The sequence below is a fragment of the Eublepharis macularius genome, chromosome 12 (genome assembly GCF_028583425.1).
Source record: "Eublepharis macularius isolate TG4126 chromosome 12, MPM_Emac_v1.0, whole genome shotgun sequence".
NCBI lineage: Eukaryota > Metazoa > Chordata > Lepidosauria > Squamata > Eublepharidae > Eublepharis > Eublepharis macularius.
Window position 1 is genome coordinate 80,283,091 of NC_072801.1, and position 20,917 is coordinate 80,304,007.

At 59.5% G+C, this 20,917-nt stretch overlaps 3 protein-coding genes across 6 annotated transcripts in view; 2 read left to right on the forward strand and 1 right to left on the reverse strand.

The window, feature by feature from the left end:
* Positions 1–5,603, forward strand: part of LRCH4 (leucine rich repeats and calponin homology domain containing 4) — a 38,938-nt gene extending 33,335 nt beyond the window's left edge. For 3 of the 4 annotated variants that reach the window (XM_054995131.1, XM_054995129.1, XM_054995132.1), the window contains exon 18: positions 242–2,208. In XM_054995131.1, the coding sequence (XP_054851106.1) occupies positions 242–451 (210 nt within the window). In that variant the 3' untranslated portion in view covers positions 452–2,208. Of the gene's footprint in view, positions 1–241; positions 2,209–3,970 lie in introns of those variants that run through there. The other variant, XM_054995133.1, reaches the window with a different exon arrangement.
* Positions 5,604–8,277: 2,674 nt separating this feature from the next.
* SPAG7 (sperm associated antigen 7) lies at positions 8,278–11,022 on the forward strand. Its single transcript, XM_054995211.1, has 7 exons — positions 8,278–8,411; positions 8,772–8,839; positions 8,970–9,058; positions 9,172–9,256; positions 9,364–9,453; positions 9,781–9,937; positions 10,051–11,022. Exons 1-7 carry the CDS (start codon positions 8,324–8,326, stop codon positions 10,170–10,172), a joined length of 699 nt encoding a protein of 232 aa, XP_054851186.1. The 5' UTR covers positions 8,278–8,323; the 3' UTR covers positions 10,173–11,022.
* Positions 11,023–11,411: 389 nt separating this feature from the next.
* Positions 11,412–16,323, reverse strand: ENO3 (enolase 3). The gene is made up of 12 exons (XM_054995161.1): positions 16,222–16,323; positions 15,998–16,084; positions 15,817–15,912; positions 15,276–15,334; positions 14,315–14,384; positions 14,089–14,222; positions 13,614–13,836; positions 12,533–12,730; positions 12,108–12,309; positions 11,891–11,999; positions 11,729–11,787; positions 11,412–11,632 (listed from the first exon to the last, which is right to left on the reverse strand). Exons 2-12 carry the CDS (start codon positions 16,080–16,082, stop codon positions 11,563–11,565), a joined length of 1,305 nt encoding a protein of 434 aa, XP_054851136.1. The 5' UTR covers positions 16,083–16,084; positions 16,222–16,323; the 3' UTR covers positions 11,412–11,562.
* Between the last annotated feature and the right edge of the window lie 4,594 nt (positions 16,324–20,917).

Below are 20,917 nucleotides of genomic sequence, written 5' to 3' on the forward strand. Positions count from 1 at the left end.
GGGATTGTCTGTCCTCCAAATGGGAAACCTTCACCTACGAGCGATTTCAGCGCCCCCCCTCCCCCCGCCTCAGTGTGCTTTTCAGGGCTCCTGGCTTGTGGTGCCCTCCTGCCCCCCTCGCACACACCCCGCCAACACCCCCTTCAGCCACCACCTGCTCTGTTCCCTTCTGCTGCTCCTTTAACACGTGTGTGCGCTGGCACAGCCTTGTATCGTTCTGTGTTCTCTCTGCCCGCCACAGGTGTCCCTCTGCTCTGCCTCTGACGTCCTGCGCGGCAACAGCCACAGCTTGCTTCGCCTCCTCCATGCCCTGCCGGGTCTTGGTCCAGGGGTGGGGGTGGCGCCTCTGGCTGCCGCCCCCCTGTCTGAGCACCTGGCAGGCTTCGGCGTCTTCTACGTCTCTGTCATGCTGCTGCTGTATCTCGCCTATCGCAAGCTCTGTGGCTTCTGAGGGGCAAGGGTGGTCTGTGGCCCAGACGTTGCTGGCCCTGGGGGGCCTGCCTGGCTCAGTGGCCTTCAGAGGAGGCGGCTGTCCTTTGGGAGCCTGGCCTTAGATGGAGCCTGCCGGTGCCTCTTGCTCGAACTGGCCCCATGGCTGCTGGGGCGTCCCAGTTGGGTTTTGCCTAGACTTGCACAGGGAAAAATGGGCCTCAGGAGGCAGCAGTCCCTCAGCACACAAAATCCCCCCTCCCTTTGCTAGCCAGGAGGGGCTCTGAGCGATTGTGCATCGAAAGCACTTATTGGCTGTGCCCCCCCCCTTCCAGGCCAGCTCCCTTGCAACTGTGCTCAGGCATATCTGGGCCTTGTCCCTTCTCATTCCAGGGCTGGGCCAGGTCAGATGCCATAAATCTTCTTGCCCTAAGAAAGCTGCCACAGGCGCTTCTTCTCTCAACCAGGTGCACTTAAGTTGCATTGCACTAATTCATGAGTGCCTGCAGTGTGGGTGTGTGTGGAGGGGTGTCGTTGTGGCAAGGAAACCGGTCCCCAATTGTGGGCACTTGCGTTTCCGGGAAGCGCAGTCCTGCCTGCCCATGCTGAACTGACTCACACCCCACCCCACCCTCCTTTCCCCACGGTAGCTGAGCTTCCTTCCGAAGGCCGGCGTTCTTGGGCCTTGCCTGGACAGCCACAGGCACTCCACTTTTGACTGCTTGAGGCTGCTGTCTCTCGCTCAGGTTATAACGGGCCTCAGTAGTTGTTTCATGGTTCTAAACCAAATAAAACCCTCTTTGGCCGCAGGAAGTGGCCCCCTCCCATGCTGGGGGAAATCTTTATAGATGTTGCGGGTTTTCTTCAGGCGTTCAGGGGTCTCTGCTGTGCTAGGCACTGACTGACCGGCACCTTCGGCTCAGTTCCCACTCTTCACTGTCCGGCGCCAGCTCGTGGAGTTCGCGTGGTCAGGGCCAAGGGGTGTCTCGGGGTGGGCTGACACTGCCCGCCTTGGTGAAAAGTCCCCCCCCCCGTCTCTGCCATCTCCTGAACACTCCCGGCTGGCACTGCCCTACAGTACTTGGCTGCATTACAGGCCTCGATGCCAACTCGCCACTGTCATTTAAATGTGCAATTTAGAGGGAGCAGAGGAGAACGGAGGTGGCAGGGACACGTCTGAAATGGCTTGAGGGGGTTTAGCTCCACCTGAAACCCTTTTGCTGTGCTTTGCAGCTACAGCTGCCCTCCGTCGGGGCAGCCCTCTGTGCTCCTTTGTTGGCGATGCCCCACAGAGCAGCCACTGAACAGAAATGCCTTAATCTGCTCCCAAGGAGAAGCTTCCTTCCTCCAGGAGGGCCTCCCAAAGCTGCTCTCTTGTGGGTCTTCTGGGTCCTCTTTCCAAACCCCGATCCCGTCGCCCCCCCCTTGCTGCCTTAAACACACTAAATTATACATATATATATTTTATATATACATACATGCATACATACATATATATATATATTTGAAGAGAAGAAAATTATGGGCTATTGTAAAGATTTTATTTTTAAGCATGTACAGAATTGTAAATATGTTGATTTCTATTTATCCTGTGTTCCTCCTTTCAGGATGGAATTCTTCTAAAGGGCTCTAGTTTTCTTTTCAGTTTCTGGCTGTAAATTCACTTTCGTGTGTGTGTGTGTGTGTTGGCTTCTGTTATGTTCTTCTTTAAAAAGTTCATCTGTTTGTTTTGCTTCTGTACATTGTGAAATGCAAAGAAAGAATTTTTTCCAAAGCCGACATTGTGTTGGGTTTGCTGTGTTTGCTTCCCTTTTGCTGCTGGCAGCTGCGGAGTCAGTCCCCCCTCCTTCCACTTCTGCTAATGGCCGGGGGCTCTTTGCTGCCGGACAAGCACTTCTGGCTGTGGCCGAGGAAAGGGAGAGGAAGCCCCAGGATCTTGTCCCTGTGCCACCTGCCTCTTCCAGGCATGTTTACTCAGAAGAAAATCCCGCTGTGTTCAAGGGTGCTTACTCTCAGGGAGTTGGGAGTAATTGGTCTCAAACACACTGTTGAGTGAACGTGCCTGGGTGACCTTTACAGTGGGTCGTCAGCAGGTGGCGGCTCTCCATGAAGCAGATGAACTTGAGCCACTGCTTCCAGGCACAGCCAGGGACCACTCAAGGAAGGCCCCGCTTGCCACCTCGCGGCACCTCTCGCTGATACTTTGCCAATGGTAGGAATGACACTATCTACATACAAACCCGGGGGGGGGGGGGGGATATACAATATCAGGGTTTTCTAAGTAATTTTTATCAGTTTTTTCTAAATGTGCAAAGTGCAAAGGCAATTACTGTGCAATTAAATACAATGAGACAAAGTTACAACATTCAACAGGTAAAGTCAAAAGTCCATGTAATAAAAGTCCAACTGGTGAAAACCCTACAATTTCCAATTTTTCACATTCATTGACAGATTCAGTGGCATAGACCATCACATAGTCTAGAAGAACTAGAGCTGAACGTTCCTTTAAACATACAGCCTCGTACTCTTGCTTCCTCACAGGCATGATTTTCATGGATGGTCACCAATCAAATTCACACGCATCACTCAGCTGGAAAAGGACGGAATCGTACCGTACTGTGAGGAAGCAAGAGTACGAGGCTGTACGTTTAAAGGAACATTCAGCTCTAGTTCTTCTAGACTATGTGATGGTCTATGCCACTGAATCTGTCAATGAAAGAAAAATTGGAAATTGTAGGGTTTTCACCAGTTGGACTTTTATTACATGGACTTTTGACTTTACCTGTTGAATGTTGTAACTTTGTCTCATTGTATTTAATTGCACAGTAATTGCCTTTGCACTTTGCACATTTAGAAAAACTGATAAAAATTACTTAGAAAACCCTGATATTGTATATTTCCCACCCCCCCCCCCCCGGGTTTGTATATAGATATAGTGTCTGACTTGTCCGGGGCATCCCCTGTTGTTGTTGTTGTTGTTAAAGGTAGGAATGAGGCAGAGGGCGTTACCTGGGCCTGCATCATAGGATTGGTTTCCAGGTGGCAGACAAGTCCTTTTTAAAACATCGTAGTAAAAACAGCTGAAACCCTGGAATGGCAGCTTCCAGCATTTGTATACTGCGTGAAAACCAGCACTGAAGTCCCCATTCCCCAGTTGGGGAACCTGTGCAGCGTCAGACGGCTTTGGCGGAGCTAGAGGAGGCCAGCACTAGGGGCCACGGCAAGGGCGCTGGAGTGCCTATGGTGGGGGGGTCGAAGGGGAGGCAGAGATGCCAGTCTGTCCCAAGTAGGGGTTTTTGAAGGTGCCTTGGCCTGTCAGCCCGGGGAGCCACGGCTCGGTTGCAGGCCCTGTAAAGAAACGGGGACGAGTCGCGGAAGAAGTGGCAGAGACCAGGGCTGCAAGGCCAGGCCCGAGAAGACGTGCCTCAACGTCTGGGAAGGCCCCCTGGCTCTTCCGCTCCCTGGGCCAGGTCCTCCTCAGAGTCCAGAAGGGCTATCGGGCCTTTCTTCTCCTAACTGTCGCCCTCCCTGCCCTCCCCAGGAGTTGCTCTGCTCTGCACAGCATGTGTTGGAAGAAGAGGGTCTGCCCTGCTTGGCTGCAACTGTCCAGGCGCTGCTGGAGACGGCCAGCACCGCCCCAGTGGGATCTGCTCCACGGACTTTGAGCTGAAATCTGCTGCCTGGCGACACGAACCTCTTAACGTTCTTTGCACAAGGCTCTTGTTAGGACCCGTTCAGGGCAGGCGGCGGGGCTGGCCAGGGGAGGACTGGTCCCTAGGCTTCGAAGAGGCTGCCCCCTTCCACTCAGGCTAGGTGTGCCCCCACCAGAGAGCCTAAGTGGTGCAGGCGTCGGGGCCAGTCCCCCGCGTGGCCATGCTGGCTGCCCTTGGCCCGGCACACCTTAAACTGCCTTCGGATGAGTCTGCTTTGGGGCTTTTCCAAGTCACTCTTGTCTCTCCTGAGTGGCAGTGGCTCTTTTGGGGTCTTTCGCATCACCTGTGTCCGGCATGGGCTAACCCTGGGCTGGAGGGGGGGGGCTAGTCCTCCCTTTCCCTTTGAGTAACTTGGGCTGCGGCAGAGGGAGGTCCCATCCCGATACATTTTCTTCTGAGTAAACGGGTGCGAGTGCTACCAGCTAGGGCCTGTGCCAGCCGTTCACCTCTTGTGGGGGAGGGGGAGGTGCATTCCAAAGCCGCCACTAAATGTGTAGGAGACGGGCGGGGAGCGTCGTCTGGGTGCCAGCTGCACACCACCATGCACTGGGCTAGTCTTCCACCATGAACGAGGCTCTGGTGTAGTGTCCCTGCCATGTCTCTCCCATGTCTCAAGGATTCCTGGAGGGCAGGGAAGCTGTCCAGCCACATGTGAGAGCAGACAGGGCCTTTCCAAGAACTGCAGCAGGTAGCAGGAGGGTATTCCGTGGTATGTGGGATAGCACAGAGTTAATTTTTTTAATGAATGATGCAAAAATTCACGACAGCCAGCTGGGGAGGGGCTGTCAGCGGGCTCCACTTCTGGCCCTTCGAAGCAATGGCTCCATTTGCAAACCGAAGCAGAAAGTATCTCTGGGTTCCTGTGGGGCCCGCTTCAAGGCACTAGAGGATCTCAAATGTGTAACTGTTGGTCTACAGAGAAACTAATACAGCTCTTGCCACTAAAACTGGCCTCCTTATCCAGAAAGAAGTCAACATAGCAGTGATTTTAAAAGCAGAATGTGGCGGGGTGGGGGGGAATCACAGGCCACCCAGCCTGTAACGTCTGTTTCAGGTGAACTGGTGGGGACTGCTAGTAAAGCGGGAATAATCCATTGCCTAGAGGAGTGAGCCCACTCAGCCAGCCAGGCTTCAGTAAAGGAACATCCTGCCTCGCCAGCCTTCTGAAGTTCTCCAGGACGACGGACTGTCCACACTTGGCCTCCCAAAAGTTTGTCAAAATCTAAATATATCTGTTATGGGATAATACAGAGGACAGGCCCTCTCTTGGATCAGAGCCTGACCAAAAGGGCAAGACCCTCCGTGAGAGTCCTGCAGCATCTGCCAGGGGTCCCTCCAGGCCAGCGAGGTCTTCTCGTCTGGTGTTGCCTCCCAGCGCTGGGATCCGAAGACAGGCTGCTGTTGGGGGACCTGCCAGCACAGATCTGTCTGCCTGATCCCCTTTCAAATGAAGATGTGGTCCATGAGGGGGGTAAGCAGTGGGGATCCACAAGCGGGGGGGGGGAGGGGACTGGGGAGCCAGCCTGCAGGTGCTTTTTGTTCAGGACCATGAAAACCAAGGCGCGCTCCGAAGAGCTCCGGGACGATCTCTCTGCCTTGGGTGCGGGTGGCAAAGGACGTCCACGGTTGGTTTTGTCCAACGTGCTGTACACAGGAACCAAAGATCCTGAGTTTCAGCATATGCTGGGGGTGCCTGAATCGGCTAGGACTGAGAGCTCAATGGAAACGACAACTCAGTCTGCGGCAGGGGTGATAAAGGCAAACTTCATGCTAGGGCTTGCCAGGAAAGGGGATTGAACATAAAACAATTTTTTTAAAAATGTACGTTATTCATAGTCTGCCTTTCTCACGGAGACTCGGGGCACACTGCAGTGTAAAGTCACAAAGCCAATACAATCAACATTCAATAAACAATACAACACAGTGGGCATTGCAAAAATCTGAAAAGAAGCACGCATTTGAACACAGGCATACGGAGGTGAAACCTTGCTAAAAAAATTAGCAATTTGATGTGACACATTAAACAACACAGGAACTACCCAGTAGGAGCCTATCTACATCAAGAGACAGTAGCAGAGTCTACAGTTCCCGTCACTTTACCAGAGTATTTCTCTGAACTCTCCTTACAGCACAGCCTTATTGTCTATAAGTAGAAAGCCCTCCTGAATAATTCAGTTTTGCAGAGTTTGCAGACAGCCAGTTTGGTGTAGTGGTTAAGAGCAGCAGGACTCTAATCTGGAGAACCGGGTTTGGTTCCCCACTCCTCCACTGGAAGCCAGCTGGGTGACCTTGAGCCAGTCACAGCTCTGTCAGAGCTCTCTCAGCCCCACGCACCTCACAGAGGGATTGTTTTTGTTGGGATAACAACAACATACTTTGTAAACTGTTCTGAGTGGGTACTACATTGTCTTGAAGGGCGGTATATACATTGAATGTTTTAAAAAAACGTTAAATATTAAAGGCAGCCAAGAGGGTGGGAGCTTTCTTGTCTCTGAGACAGGCCGTTCCATAAGGGGGGCACCAAAGATAATGCAAGTATGTGAGCAGCTGGTGGTTTTGCCCACTTGCAGAGTGGCACCTGCAGAAGGCCGCGTTCGGGTGGAGCATAGGGAGAGAGGAAGACCATGGAGTTGAGGGACCGAGCCCATGAAGGGCTTTGTATGTGATAGCCAATACCTTGAACTGAGTTTGGTAACTGATGGTAGCCAATAGAGTGACTGCAGAATGGGAGCGATGTGCATGCTCCGTCTAGCTCCTGAGAGCAAATGAACTGCAGCATTCTGCACCAACTGGAGTCTCTGTGTTGATGGTTTTTGTGGGTTTTCCGGGCTGTATTGCCGTGGTCTTGGCATTGTAGTTCCTGATGGTTCGCCAGCAGCTGTGGCTGGCATCTTCAGATTTCAGCAGCCAAGATGGGCAAGAATTCAGTACTCAAGGATTCAGTAGCCTTCACAGATGCCAGGACCCTACCATACCTATTCCTGTAACTGTGCCAGACCAGGTGTTCTATTAAGCATTTCTTCCGCCTTGCCTACATTACAGCTGGTATCCAGATCGCAGGCTATTCATGCTATTTTATCTTCAAAACATTTGCAAAGGTGTCACAGCTGTCTGTCTGTCTATCCTTGAGATTGTGAAGGTTCAGATTTAGGCCTTAGAAGATGTCAAGCTACCCGAAACAATTTGGATGGTCTTGAACAAGCTAAAGCCATGGTTGTAGAGGAGCAACATTTCTTTGCCCCTCTCCCTGTAGCTTCGTAAGTGGGCTCTATCAGATTAAATGCATTTTTTCTGCCAGCGTCTTTCCAGACACCCTCTAGCCCTTCACAGTACACCAGGTGCCGGCTGCCACGGGGCAGTCTTGTCAAGGGCTCCAAGGCGCTTCCTCTTCTGTGCTTCCACTGCAGCATCAACAGCGCCTGTGGCTGGGATTCCCAAATCGCGTCCCCCCCCCCGCCCCGGAGCATTTGGGAATCCAGAAGGATCCCTGAGCCTCTTTGGGGAGGCGCCATTTGAACAGGTCCTCCCCTTTTGCAGGCTGTTGTCCGGGAACAGCAACCCGCGACAGTCCCGGCTCAGGCCTTTCCCACGCCCCTCCCGTCCCGTCCCGTCCCGTCCCGTCCCTCTTGGAGCGGGGCCCCGGCTTGCCCCGGAGGCGGTGAGTCCCGGGGCCGGCCCTCAGGGGGGGCCATTCCCACGGGCACCGAAGCCCCCCTCCGGCGCCATCAGCCCAGGCGTCTCCGGCACCGCGGCCCACAGCGCCTCTGCCACGGGGGGTTCCGGCAGCACCTCCGAGGGCAGCTCGCCGCGGCCTCGCTGGCAATCCCGGGCGCGGTCCTGGTCAGCGCAGCCCAAACGGAGGCTGTCGGGACGAACGGGGGGCGGGGGGCGTTGTTCGCCCAGGATTTGGGCCGGGGGGCCGGCGGCGCGGCGAAGGCTGGCCCGAGGCTGCCCCGCAGGCAGCGGGACGGAGAGGCGCCCCGGGCTCCCCCAAGCGGCGGCCTCGCGCGCAACCGCAGGGCGCTCCGGGGCTCGAGGGCGGGGCGGAGCCTCCCCGCGCAGCGCAGGCTACCTGCGGGGGGGGGGCGGTGTCGGCGGCGCGGCACCGCCCCTTGAAGGGCTGCGCGTGACGCGGCGTGACGCGGCGTGCGGGGCGGGGCCGGGCGGCGGCGGCGGCCAAGATGGCGGAGCTGGACCTGCTGGGCTCCATCCTGCGCGCCATGGAGCCGCCGCCCGCCCGGGGCCGCCGCGAGGCCCGCCGCGCCAGGGGTCAGTGGGGCGCCGGGCCGCGCCGGGCGGGGGAGGGGGGGGCCGAGGGGGAGGGCGGCCGGGCCGGGCCGGGCCCCCCGTGGCTGTCGGAGGCGAGGCCTCGAAGGCCTCCCGGCATGGCGGGGCCGCGGCAGCTCCCTCCGGGAGGCCCAGGGGCGGCCCCGCCCGTCTCCGCCCACGGCTCGGCTGCCTTGGCCGTCGGAAGCCCCGCAAGGCCGTCCACAGAAGGACCCGCCCAAGGCCGGCCTCGCAGAGAGGCGCCCTGCCGCGGCCGGGGAGGGCCCGCCGCGTCCCCGCCCTCGCTTTGCCCAGTGCCCTTCCGAGGCGAGCGCTTCGGCCTGACGCTCCTCTCCCCCGCAGAGCAAACGGCCCAGCTGAAGAAGCTGCAGGAAGAGGACAAACGGCAGAAGGTGGAGTTCCGCAAGCAGGTGCGCCTCTGCGCCTGCGCCTCTGGAGCCCGGCCGCCGCGGGAGGGGGGGAGGGGGAGGGGAGGGGGTGTCGGCCCCCCCCCCCCCGAGCCAGGCTCTGACTGTCCCCTTGGCCTGTCCGCTGCCCCAGATGGAGAAGGAGGTGTCTGGCTTCATTCAGGACAGCAGCCAAACCAAGAAGAAATTCCAGCCCATGAACAAAGTGGAGCGCAGCATCCTGTGAGTCCCTGGCGCAGGGGGTGGTGGGTGCGCCTGGGCCCTTAATGGCTCCAGGGGAGGCACCGCACGGAGGCTGGCCCTGCCCCTGAGCCCTCTCCGCCTTCCCGTTTCAGGCATGACGTGGTGGAAGTAGCAGGACTCACCTCCTTCTCCTTTGGCGAGGATGAGGACTCGCGCTACGTCATGATTTTCAAGAAGGCAAGTGGAAGCGGGATTTGTGGGCCGGGACTCCCGGCCTTGTGAAAGGGCGTGGTCAGTGTGCAGCTCCTCCGTTTTCTAACCACCATTTCCTCCCCCCCCCCCAGGAATTTGCCCCCTCGGATGAAGAGCTGGAAACTTACCGCAGAGGGGAGGAGTGGGATCCGCAGCAGGCCCAGGAGAAGCGTCGGCTCAAGGTGAGTGATGCCGCGACAGGCACGGCTGCTCCAAGGCCTCCAGCAGCCAAAGAAGAGGAGGTCTGGGGTGGATCTGGAGAGGAGGTGCACGAAGGCTGGCTCTCCGTGGCCCTAGCTAGCTTGACTCTGGAGTCAGGATCACTGCCACGGGGCCCAATCCTTAGAGGAAGGGGGCCCTTGAGCTGGTAGCCGTGGGCACGTAGCCTTGCCCTGGTCTTTCAGCCAGAACTGGCTTTCCTCTGAGCGCTGGTGGGGGTGCCCTGCGCTCCCTCTGGCGTCTTCAGCTGCTCCCCACTGGCTCTGAGCCTGCCCCACTCATTCCCACAGGAGCTGGCCGAGAAGCAGGCTGAAGAGGAAGCCCTGAGAGGTCCCGCGGTGGTGAGCCCCAACACAGACTACAAAGACAAGTATAGCCATCTCATCGGCAAGGTGGCTGCCAAGGATGCTGCCCACACCATGGAGGCAAACAAGGCCTACGGCTGCGGTGAGTTTTTGGGGAAGGCCCCTCGGCTTCCAGTGGAGGGTTGTCCCCTGCGGGATCTGGGGAGGGGCATCTTTGGCCGGCCACTTCTAGCTTCCTTCCCCATCACCTTCCAGTTCCTGTGGCCAACAAGAGGGACACGCGCTCCATTGAGGAGGCCATGAACGACATTCGGGCCAAGAAGCGCCTGCGCCAGACAGAGGAGGAGACCCCTGCGCCGCCTGCCAAGAGCTCCTAGGGCGGGGATTGTCACCGCAGGGCACACGTGTGTGTGTGTGTATCAGGAACTGTCTCCAGAGCTCCTGCTGCTGCTGCTATTTGTGAGTCCCGTTTGGGAGGCTCCAGTGTGGAGGAGGAGGAGCAGCTGCGGCCCCCCTGCCCTACTCTCCCTTCTCCGTTGCACTTCTCAAGTATTTAACCAATAGTTTAGGGTGGTGTTTTGATTTTAATACTGGCCATGGAGGTGAAGGTGATCCGTTCTGCCCCGAGAGAGAGCCTGGGCCGAGCTGAGAAGCCAGGAGGGCTGCACCCTCCGTGTGCCTTGGGACAACTGCAGAGGGCCAGCCACATGCCCTCTCAGCCCCTCCCTTACTCAAATGCAGCCAGCCCTTCTAGCCCATGGAGGGAGTCTTGCAGGCCCTGCCCTCACCCCCGCCATGGAGGCCTGTTTGGCTGTAGCATTAGAGGGCTATTCTCCCACCAGAGGGAGCGGCAGCTAGTGGTGTTCTTCTGCCCAGGAGCACTGTTCCCCTTGCTCTCTTTTGTGTAGCTGCTGGCACTCCTGGCCACATGAGCCCAGATCACCATCTCTCTTACAGCACAGGAATGGCTCTGTGGGATTCAGGCCAGATCACGGCCTGGGAGGAGGCATGGCTGGAGTTGGAGGGTGTCACGCCTGCTTTTCAATTCCTGGCCTCGGCTGGAGGGTTTTTATTAAGTTGTGCTTTATGTATCTCCTCCAAAGTGGACTGGCTGTGGGCTCCCAACATCTCTGCCTGTCTGTCCAGTCTCCCATGATTGTGAATTCTGGTGCAGGAGGCGGAGGTGGCAGCCGCATAGAGGTGTGCAGCATTAAAATCAGTTTTGAATGCTGGTTGTCTTTATTTGTTGTAATACTGCATGGAAGAGTGCCCATTTCAGCAGAGAAAAGGGAAGGAAAGGGGTCTTCTGCTGGGGGGGGGGTGGAATTCGTCAGGCAGGGACTCTAGTATGAGCTAGTAGGGGGAGCAACCGAGGGGGCCTACCTTGGCCATGTTCAAAATCACCAGATTTGGCTTCAAAAGAATGCAGACACAAAATTGCCACTTGCCCCCCTGTGGGGCTCATTTAATGTACCTGCTGACTCACGAAGCCTAGATCCTTGAGAGACGGTGCACTGAGCACTGGAGTGTGTGGTGCTTAGCCTAGGACAGGGGTAACCTGGGCCCAAATCCTGACAGACAGACAGACAGACAGACAGACAGAGAACTCGAGCTGCTCAGGTACAACTGTCTTTTTATTTAGCACCCCAAGAGGGGCTCCCCGGGTGTTCTGCAGCCCTCAAAGCAGAAAGGTGGTGGCTTCCAGACGGCTGTGGCCCCTGTTGGAACTCCACGCCCCTGGCAGGGACGGCACGGTGGAGGTTTCCTTTACTTGGCTCGGGGGTTCCGGAATTTGCGACCCGCGAAGTGCGCTTTGTCTCCCAGCTCTTCCTCAATCCTGCAGAGGAGAAGAGAACAGGCTCCTCAGCACCTGGCACCAGCTGCCCCCTCAGCCTCTCCCGGCTGGAAGCAAAGGTGTATTGGCTCTGCTCACCGCATCAGTTGGTTGTACTTGGCCAAACGCTCTGACCGGCAGGGTGCTCCCGTCTTGATCTGCAAAAGAGCCCCCGGGTTTGGTCAAGGGGTGTGGAGGGAGGAGGGCAGGCAGGGGGGGGGTGGCCACGGCCACCAGGGCTCGGGTGCCCCCGCTTCTTACCTGTCCTGTGCAGAGTCCCACCACCAAGTCCGCAATGAAGGTGTCCTCTGTCTCCCCCGAGCGATGGCTCACCATGACCCCCCAGCCATTGCTCTGGGCCAGTTTGCAGCTGCCGAGGAGGAGAGGAGGAGAGCGTGTCAAGCCCAGGAGAGGAAGGGTGCCGGAAAGCCCCTCGGGCAGGCAGGGCTGAGGCCTACCCAGGCCCCCCAGGACTCACGCTTGGATGGACTCTGTGACCGAGCCGATCTGGTTGACCTTCAGCAGGAGGCAGTTGCAGGCCTTCTGCTCCACCGCCTTCTGGATGCGCTTGGGGTTGGTGACGGTCAAGTCGTCCCCCACAATCTGGATTTGCACCTGAGTCAGAAACTTCTTCCATGTCTCCCAGTCATCCTGGTCGAAGGGATCCTCGATGGAAACCACTGGGGGGAGGGGAGGGGAGGGCTGAGGGGAGGGCCAGCCAGGGGCTTCCCCTCCCGTGCCCCACTGCCTGGTCCTCCAAGGGGGAAGAGGCCAGCCCCCTAACTCCAGTGCCTGCAGAACGCAGGTGCCCTGCCAGCCCTCAGGGCTGGGGGGGGGAGGGCTCCCCGCGGGGCTGGACTCCCCCACCCCCGCCCCGGGTCAGCTGCAATGCCGTTCCCTCACCAGGGTAGTTTTTGATGAAGCTCTGGTACAGCTCCCCCAGTTTCTCGCCGCTGATGTATCGGTTTGGGTCATCGGGGGACTTGAAGTCCAAGTCGTATTTTCCCTTGCGGAAGAACTCTGAGGCGGCCACGTCCATACCAATCACCACCTTGTCCGGGTAGCCTGCCTTCTCGATGGCAGACTTCAGCAGCTCCAGAGCTTTGGGGAAGGGAGGAGGGAAGAAGGGTGACCACTGGAGGCAGCCCCAGCTCTGAGCCGCCCCCCCCCCCCCACCTCGGCAAGATTTGTGCTGGCCCCCCAACAGCTAGGGAGGAATCCCTGGCCTTGCCTCATGCAGAACGGTCTCTGGGGCAAGAGTCCGGGAAAGGACTGGTGTTCTGTTTCATAAAAGGAGCCTTCAATGCAGTCCTAAGAATGCTATCCTGGGAGGAAGCCAAGCAAAAAGGCTTGAGTAGGATTCTGAGTCGAGCTGCTTAAGATTTTCTAGTTTGGTTTATTTGAAGCTCCATCCCGTGAAAGAGTCCTGTGGAACGGAGAAGCCTGCATCCAGCTCTCCCCGACTGAAACAAATAGACCTTTTGCGGGACCTTCCAGCAACCCTGGAGTTATTTCCCTTTACAGCCCTTCTATTGCATTTTTACGCGGCGCTTCATCCCAGTAGCTCAGGTGGCAGAATGCGCTCCCCTCTAGCTGAGTGAGGGTGAAGAGCATCATGAGAACTTAGAAGCTGGGGGGCTCCAGGCACCGGCCAAGGCCCGACCCCTCTGCCTTGCCCACTGCCCGAGTGGGGGGGGGCCTGGGCTCAAGGATCCAGTGAGCCTTAAAGGACCCCGTCTGTAAAGCCTCGAGCAGTTGTGTGTGTGTGTCTCCTCCTCTCCCAGCAGAAGGGGCCTAGCAGCTCTTTCGTGGCCTTTCCATGGGGCTCCGGTTACAGCCTCTGAGCTAATTCTGGCCCCAGCATTTAAAGGGCGGCTGGGTTTGGGGTGGAAGGGGGGGCTGTCCTGACATGCGAGACGCTGCAGCTAAAAGCAGCTCCCAGTTTCCAGCGGGCACCCCAGCCTCCGCCCACGTCTGGCTGTACCTTCGTTGTTCTCCAAGATGTTGGGAGCAAAGCCCCCCTCGTCCCCCACATTGGTGGCGTCCTTGCCGTACTTGGCCTTGATGACGGCTTTCAGGTTGTGGTAGACTTCGGCCCCGATCCTCATGGCCTCCTTGAAGTTGCTCGCCCCAACAGGGAGGATCATGAACTCCTGCATGGCCAGTTTATTCCCCGCGTGGGAGCCGCCATTGATCACGTTGAAAGCCTGGGGGGGGGGATATAACCTAAGCTGTTCTGCTCCCCCCCCCCGTTCACACATGCAGGCTAGCCCCTTCCCAGCAGCACCTGGCACCCAGCCACATAGGCCCCGGGAATTCCTGGGGGCCAGCAGCCCCGCCTCTTTTGGGGAGGTTCCTGGCCCCTGCGGCCCCCTTGAGCTCTCAAGCCAGCAAGGCTTCCATGCCTCCCCCTCCGCCCCCCCCTCTGCTGCTGTGCCCACCCCACCCCCATCACTCACAGGCACAGGCAGGATGAGTTCGGCATTTCCAGCCAGGTCTGCAATGTGGCGGTAGAGGGGGACCCCTTTCTCGGCAGCACCAGCCTTGCAGACAGCGAGGGAGACCCCAAGGATGGCATTGGCCCCAAACTTGGCTGTGAGCAGGAAAGGGGGGCCAAAGGTGAGCCTGGTGTGCCAGGGAGGAGGGCCAAGAGGGGCGGGGGGGGGGCTCGCGGCTCAGACTTACACTTGTTCTCTGTGCCATCCAGATCAATCATCAGTTTGTCGATCTTCTCTTGTTCAACCACGCTGAGTTTCTGTTGTGTTTGTGATATTTGGGGAGGGGACAGAGGAGGGTGAATTACTTCCCCAGTACGGCTGACTAGCAGACAGCAGGATCCCAGCTGGAGGCAGAGAGGGGCACAACGGGGCTTGCAGACCCCCCCCCCCCCCACAATCCGTATTTGAGATCAGGTGCTGGACTCAAGTTCTGCTTGTGAAATTCTGAGCCGAGAAACCTTATCGATAAACCTTATCCTCTTAAACGTCTCAGTATTAACTTGCTAAGTTTAGCTACTGTAATCCTTTTTATTTATTTTTCTCTCAACTGAGTAATTTAAAAAAAAGGAAAGGGATGTTTTTGCTGGGAGAATTTGCACCTGAGCTGCTTTCCAGGTTCCCTTCTGTACAGTCTTAAGAGCTCCCCAGGAACTCGGGAGTGCGGCATCTCGGCATGCCTGGCTCTGCCGCAGGTCTTAGGAGAGAACGGGGGAGGGTTGACTTGGCTAACTCTCCTCCGCCAGGGCAACACGTCCCCTGTGACGGAAGGCTAAGGTGAAAGCCCAGCATCTGAACTGAAGGAACGGACAGGTGGTGGTGAGGGGGCCTCGAAACAAGCGCAGTGGGTCTGCGGTACAAGTGGGTCTGTTAATGTCCAGTGCAGCCCTTGTGGAGGACGGGGGTTAGTTTCATCCAGACACTCCTCTTCCATGCTCGCCCCCCCCGCCCCCCCGCCACTGGACCAAGCGAGGGAGTCTTGGGCTTCCCTACAAGGCCGGGCTCGGCAGAGTCTCTGGGACTGACTGAGCCGGACCTGCCCCTGCTCTCTGCTGGTGGGTGCACTGGGGAGGGGGCTGCGTGGCCTGGTGCTCGGAACGGAAAGGGGCCTTCCAGCTAGGCCTGGGGCAAAGCTCCCCCAGCCCTCTCACCTTCTCAAGGAGAGCGGGAACCAGGGTCTTGTTGATGTGTTCCACAGCTTTCAACACCCCTGCAGTGCAGGCAAGACAGAGATTATGGTTAACGGTGACACAGTCCCCCACCATTGGGACTAGTTGGGGCCAAGGGTCTATTCTGGACCAGTTGAAGGAGGAAGGCAGAATTGCACAAGGGGGGGGGGCGTGTAAAATCGCCAAAGGGAGGGAGGCCTTCTGTGGCTCAGGGCCAGATTGCTTGGGGGGGGGGGCTGGGAGGGTTTGAGGAAAGGGAAGACGGACGTGGCCTGTGCCACAGAGGGAAGGGCTGAAGGGCCACTGGGCGAAACCTCCTCCCCCCCTGGTCTGTATGGACCCTGTGGCACTAGTCCCCCCCCCATGCTCAGATTCTGCCTAAAGCTGTCCCACGTGCACCAGCTGCCCTTCTGCCACCCGTCTCCCCCTGGCAGAGCGCTCCTGAGGCCAACACTGGCTTCAGGGTCTCCTTTTCTTCTCCTTCCGCTGGCCCCGAGGGGCCCCCTCCACCCTCCCGGCTCACCTTTGCCCAGGTACCGGGCCTTGTCCCCGTCCCGAAGCTCCAGGGCCTCGTAGATGCCGGTGGAGGCTCCGCTGGGCACGGCGGCCCGAAAGCGACCTGTGGAGGGCAGGAGGGCATGAGGGGCCGTTCCGGCAGAGCCCTCCCCCGGCAGGGTTGCCCCCGCGCTCTCCCCGCCACTCACCCTTGGCCGTGTGCAGATCAACCTCCACGGTCGGGTTTCCTCGCGAGTCGAGGATCTCTCGCGCGTGGATCTTCTGGATAGACATGGCTGCGAAGGGAAGGGACGAGGTCAGACGGGCCCTCCCGGGAGCCCAAGGTGTCCTTGGCCACCCGGCGCCCATCGCCGGAGGCCCGGGGAACCGGCGGTTGGGCCGGGCAGGACCGGGCGGTCGGGCGGGCACTCACCGGCGGGGCTGCTCGGGGCGCGGCGGTCTCGGGTGCTGCGGGCAGTGCCGAGCCGGGCCGGCCGCCGCCTTTATAGCCGGGGCGGGCGGGGCGTCGGCGGCCCAGGCAACCCGCCTCTTGGCCGGGGGCTCGTGCGCGGATCGGGCCGGAGGCAGCGCCGCCTCTGTCAGGCCGAGGACCGGCGGCGGCGGCGGCGCCTCTTCTGGCCGCCCCGGAGCCGCAGGCGGGGGCCCGCCAGGGCACGGCGGGAGGAGGTGGCTGCTGGCGGGGCGCCCGCGCCCCTCGCCCGCTGGAGCCCCGCGCGGCCCCGATCCCCGCCGCCCGCCCGCGGCCTAAATTTAGCCAGCGCTAAAGGCCAAAGGGCCCATTCCAAGGCGCGGCTGAAAGGACACGCCGTAACCCGAGCCGCCCGCCTTGCGGGGCTGGGGGGAAGCGCCGGGCGGCCGGGGGCAGGGCTGGCGGCGGCTGTGGCTCCTGCCGGGCTCCGTGCGCCCCGCGAAAGGACGCGAGCGAAGCTGCTGCGGCGGGGCGGGCGCGGGCCGGCGAGGGTGCAGGGGGCGGGCAAGGCGTTCTCTCGGGCCCGGCGGCCTTGGGGTGACCTTCAGGCCACGGCCGTCGGGCGAGCTTTTGCGCTTGGCCCCGCGCCCAGCCCAGTGGCAGGGGGTTCCGAGGGCCGCCTGCGGGGAAGGCCTGGCTCCCTCTGGCGGCCGGCTGGGACGCGGGATAGAGGGCAGGTTTGAGGGAGCGGGGCGGGCGGGGGTCCCTCCCAAAGCCCCGGCGCCCCCGGCTCGGAGAGGCGGCCAGGCACGGCAACCTGGGCGCGAACTTCGTCCGCTCAGTTTCTTCCTTCTGCCCCATTTGCGGCTGGGCGCACCAGTTCAGCTTGGGGACTGGTCGGACTGGTGGCGCGGCGGGCCAAGAGCCCCGCCCCTGCTCTAGTGCCAACCTCCAGGTGGGGGCTGGAGCTCTCCTGGCCACCGAACTCCGCTCCCCGGCGAAACGGCTGCCTCGGGCGGCGGGCTCTGGGCTGCTACCGCGCCCTCCCGGCGCCACCCCCAAATCCCCAGGCGTTTCCTCCCCCGGAGCTGGCAACCCTCCCCGCCACCCGCAGGCCTACCGATGGTCCGCCTGGCTCCCGCTCACCGGCCCGTTGCCGTGGCAACCCCCGCCCCCGCCGCCCCCCCTTTGCCATGGCTACGCAAACAGGCCTCCTTGGGCCCCTCCCCTTGCCGCTGCCCAGCGCCACGGAGGCCTCCTCGCTCGCTAGCCCCAGCCCGTCGCCTCCGGGCTCTTTCCCGAATAAGCGCCCCGTCGGTCACGGCCACGGGGACTTCCCTTCCCCCGGCAAGCCGCAGCTCTGCCCGGTAGTGCTTGGAAGCGCTTCACAGACACGCGGTCCTCCCAAGCGTCGCAACAACCCTTCGGGGTAGGCCAGTTTTATTAGCCACGATGAGGGCGAGGGTGGGGGCCTGTTAAAGGGATTGGGGACAGCGGAGAGCGTTGCACCCCATGGGCAACACAGGCTCCCGCCCAGCGGCACCTGCTCCCAGGCCAGAGAAAGCGCTTCTCCGCCTGGCCTGGCACCTGCAAGGCTGAAGCCCCACCGCTCTCAAGGGAGCATGCCCAAACGGTGGATGAGCGGGAGTGGGGGGGGGGCTGCTTTGGGTTCACGGAGCCTGGACGGCAGCAACACAAGGCAAGGCCTTCTTGGAGGTGGCACCAAATTAAGGAATTCAACCCCAGGAAAATTCACCTGTCCCTTCCTGTTGCCATCTTCTGCCAGTAGGGAGGGCTTTTCTGTTTGGCCCAGCATACCGGCCATCTTGTTTATTGCCAGTTTTATGTCTGTCTCTCAAGGACCCTCATGGGGCAGACAAAGGTTTTCATGGAGCAGTTGATTAAAGCTTCCATGCAAGGGTGCTGTGTGACTCCTCCCAAGAGGGCCCAGGCACCAGCCCCCAGCAGCCCCCCTTCCTTTGCTTGCCTGGTGACCCTTGCTGGCCTCTTTAACCCTCTCCCTGGTGCCCCACCCCTACCCTGAGCTGAGCAAACCCTCCAGGCCCAAGACTCACCTGTTGCTCTGGGGTGTTCTTGTCCAGCTGATCTTCCGAAGTGCCCCTCCTTTATTTCACCATTGCCCCACCCCGCCAGCATCTCCCCAGCATGGTGTGTGTGTGTGTGTGTGTCACTGAAGCCCTACCAAGGAGCAGGACACATCATTGTGATGTTATCGTGTCCTGGCCTCTCCCCCCCCCCAAACCCACACTCCCACCAGGTGGGCAGCCCCCTCCCCAGGCGTGAATTCTTAAACCTAGGAACCTCTTTGTCCATAAAGAGGGTTAACTGCGAGCCCATCCCGGAAACAGGAGGGAGCACAGAGGAGCCCCAGTTCCCAGCCCACCCCCAATCACACTCACCTGTGAAGGGTCCTGGGTTTGTTTGAACTCACTTTGCTGAGCAGGTAACCTCACCTTGCCAAGAGCTGGCCTAGCAGCATGTGTGTCTGCTCCACATCTGAGCCCCAGGACCCCTCGTCTTCCCAAGTGTGTGTGTGGGGGTGGGGGGGCTCCTGCTCACCCTCCCATCAGGCACTGGTAATTACATCTCTTGATGGTCTGTGTCACCCAGAGGCGGTTAAACTTGCAAATAGTGACCTGCTTCTCAGGAGCTGAGCTTCTGGCCCTTCCGTGCCCCTCCCCCAGCCCCACTCCACAATGGCTTTCCGGGCTGCAGCATTGCAGGTGCTGGGCCCACTAGAGGGGTCTGAGAACACAGATGGAGCGAGGCCTCTTAGCTTAGTGTCATGTCCAGGATGCTCCCTCAGCCCTCCTGTAAATCACAAACCTGTACTTTAAGGTTCATGGGTAAATTGAAATCACTTGTTTCCTTAATAGTAAGTTACCAGTCTTTCCCCTTCTTTCTGCCTGATTAAATGTTCTGTGAAACTCCAAAGCTTGCTAAATGAGTCTAATCACCTTTTCCAGCCCACTTTCCCTTCAAACCCAGCAGCTGCCACCTACTCAACATGACAAGTTTAATCAAGTTTGCAAAGCCCACTTTGCATTCTAAACTGCCAAGCTGCACAAGGGATGTGACTGGTCCAGCAAGGCAGACCCCACCCCCACCCCCACCCCCACCCCTCTTGCTGCTTACCTGTCTGTAAGGTGCTACTAGTCCTGGATCTTGCTTTTAGACACCATAAATGATATGGTGGGGATTTGGGGAGGGGTGGGGAGAGCTATGCCTGCGTGCCTGACAGAACTGAAGGCCCACACAACACCCCTCGGCACAAACCAAGGCCTGGGGGTAGCGAGAGAGCTCTTGACTCCCGGGTCCCATCCTGGCTGGGTATCAGGGCGTGGCAGATTATGGGTGCTTGGCCAGCAGATTCCTGGGTGAGAGAAGGTCAAGGCAAGGCTCTCCCACCACGTTTAAGCTGATTAGTAAAGATGCTGGGCCTTGCCTTAATCAAGGAACTGTCAAAGGCGGCTAATCTAACTAGGCATTGTTGGCCACCTAAGTGGATCAGGCTAGGGGATCCGGGCTTGAGGACGCGGATGCTGGATTTTAGGGTGCCTCTGTATGCCACAGGGGAAATGGTTGGTTCACACTCCACTCGTGGCCCAGCGGGCTGAGTTTGGGGAGAATGGCTTCTCTAGGCCCACAGCAACTCCACCCCCCCAGGCTGGAGCAAGGCGGTTGCAAGGGGACACGTCACTTCCTCACCTTCAAGACTCTACACTGCAGTTCCTCCTTTGCGGCTTCTGTCCCTGGGCCAGGAAGTGGGGGAGGGGAGGGACGCTTGGGCAGGACCACCGTTTTGGCTTTGTGCTCTGCAAGGCTGAGGGCCAAGCGGCGCAGGCGGCAGGGCTGAGAGTGCAGGGCCACCGTTTTGCTTGCCGCCGCTGAAGCCTCTCGCAGCGGAAATCGAAGGATGCGGCCTTTGCGGCATCTTTTTGCTAAATGCAAGAGGCGGAGGTCGGCTCTGCCCTGCTTTCACATGCTCAGCATGCCCAAAAGTGCATCCGGCCAAGACCCACAATGCAGCCCCAGAGCATCTCATCGTGGACAATGGGGGAAACGGAAGGGGGGGGGGAAGCTGGCCACAGAGGAATGACACCTTTCCATCTATTTATCTGTCTGCGATCTTATTTTTGTTACAAAAAGCTCAAGGTGGCAAGCACAGGTCTGTCTTCCTCCATTTTACCTTCACAACAACCCTTTGAGGTAGGCAGAGGATGAGCGGGTGTCACTAGTCGCCCGAAGGGCCCAGGCGGCCTCAGGCGCCGTCCACCCGCTTCCCGATGGCGCCATTGCAGTGCTGGGACTCCGTTTGGCCAGCCTTGCGAATAGGATCGCTGGGCAGCGCCAGGTTCCCTCGGGCGGCGGGCCAGGCAGGGAACAGGCTGGAGCCCGCCCGGAGCGGAAGGGCCTTGCACGCCCCGTGGCGCCGGGGCACGGCAGGCGGGCAGTGCCCCGGGGCGCCTTGTGCGTTGGGGCTCCTGCGGAGCCTCGCCGGCCAGAAGCGCAGCCGTTCCCGAGCGGGCCGGGCCAGGGGCGCAGGGGCGGCGGCGCTCGGGCTCCGGCTCTGGCGCGCCGCCTGGCCTTGCTTGCCTTGGCCTGGCGCGGGCGGGAGGCGCGTGCGCGTGCGCAGCCCCGCCCCGCGGCTGACTCGGCCGCGTCCGGCGCTCGCCTT

Coding starts and splice junctions, on each gene's coding strand:
- SPAG7 (XM_054995211.1), top strand. CDS start 8,324: ATGGCGGAGCTGGACCTGCTGGGCTCCATCCTGCGCGCCATGGAGCCG. Junction 8,412..8,771: donor CGAGGCCCGCCGCGCCAGGG/GTCAGTGGGGCG, acceptor TCTCCCCCGCAG/AGCAAACGGCCCAGCTGAAG. Junction 8,840..8,969: donor AGGTGGAGTTCCGCAAGCAG/GTGCGCCTCTGC, acceptor CCGCTGCCCCAG/ATGGAGAAGGAGGTGTCTGG.
- ENO3 (XM_054995161.1), bottom strand. CDS start 16,082: ATGTCTATCCAGAAGATCCACGCGCGAGAGATCCTCGACTCGCGAGGA. Junction 15,335..15,816: donor GGCCCGGTACCTGGGCAAAG/GTGAGCCGGGAG, acceptor CCTGCACTGCAG/GGGTGTTGAAAGCTGTGGAA. Junction 12,310..12,532: donor CTTCATCAAAAACTACCCTG/GTGAGGGAACGG, acceptor CCCTCCCCCCAG/TGGTTTCCATCGAGGATCCC.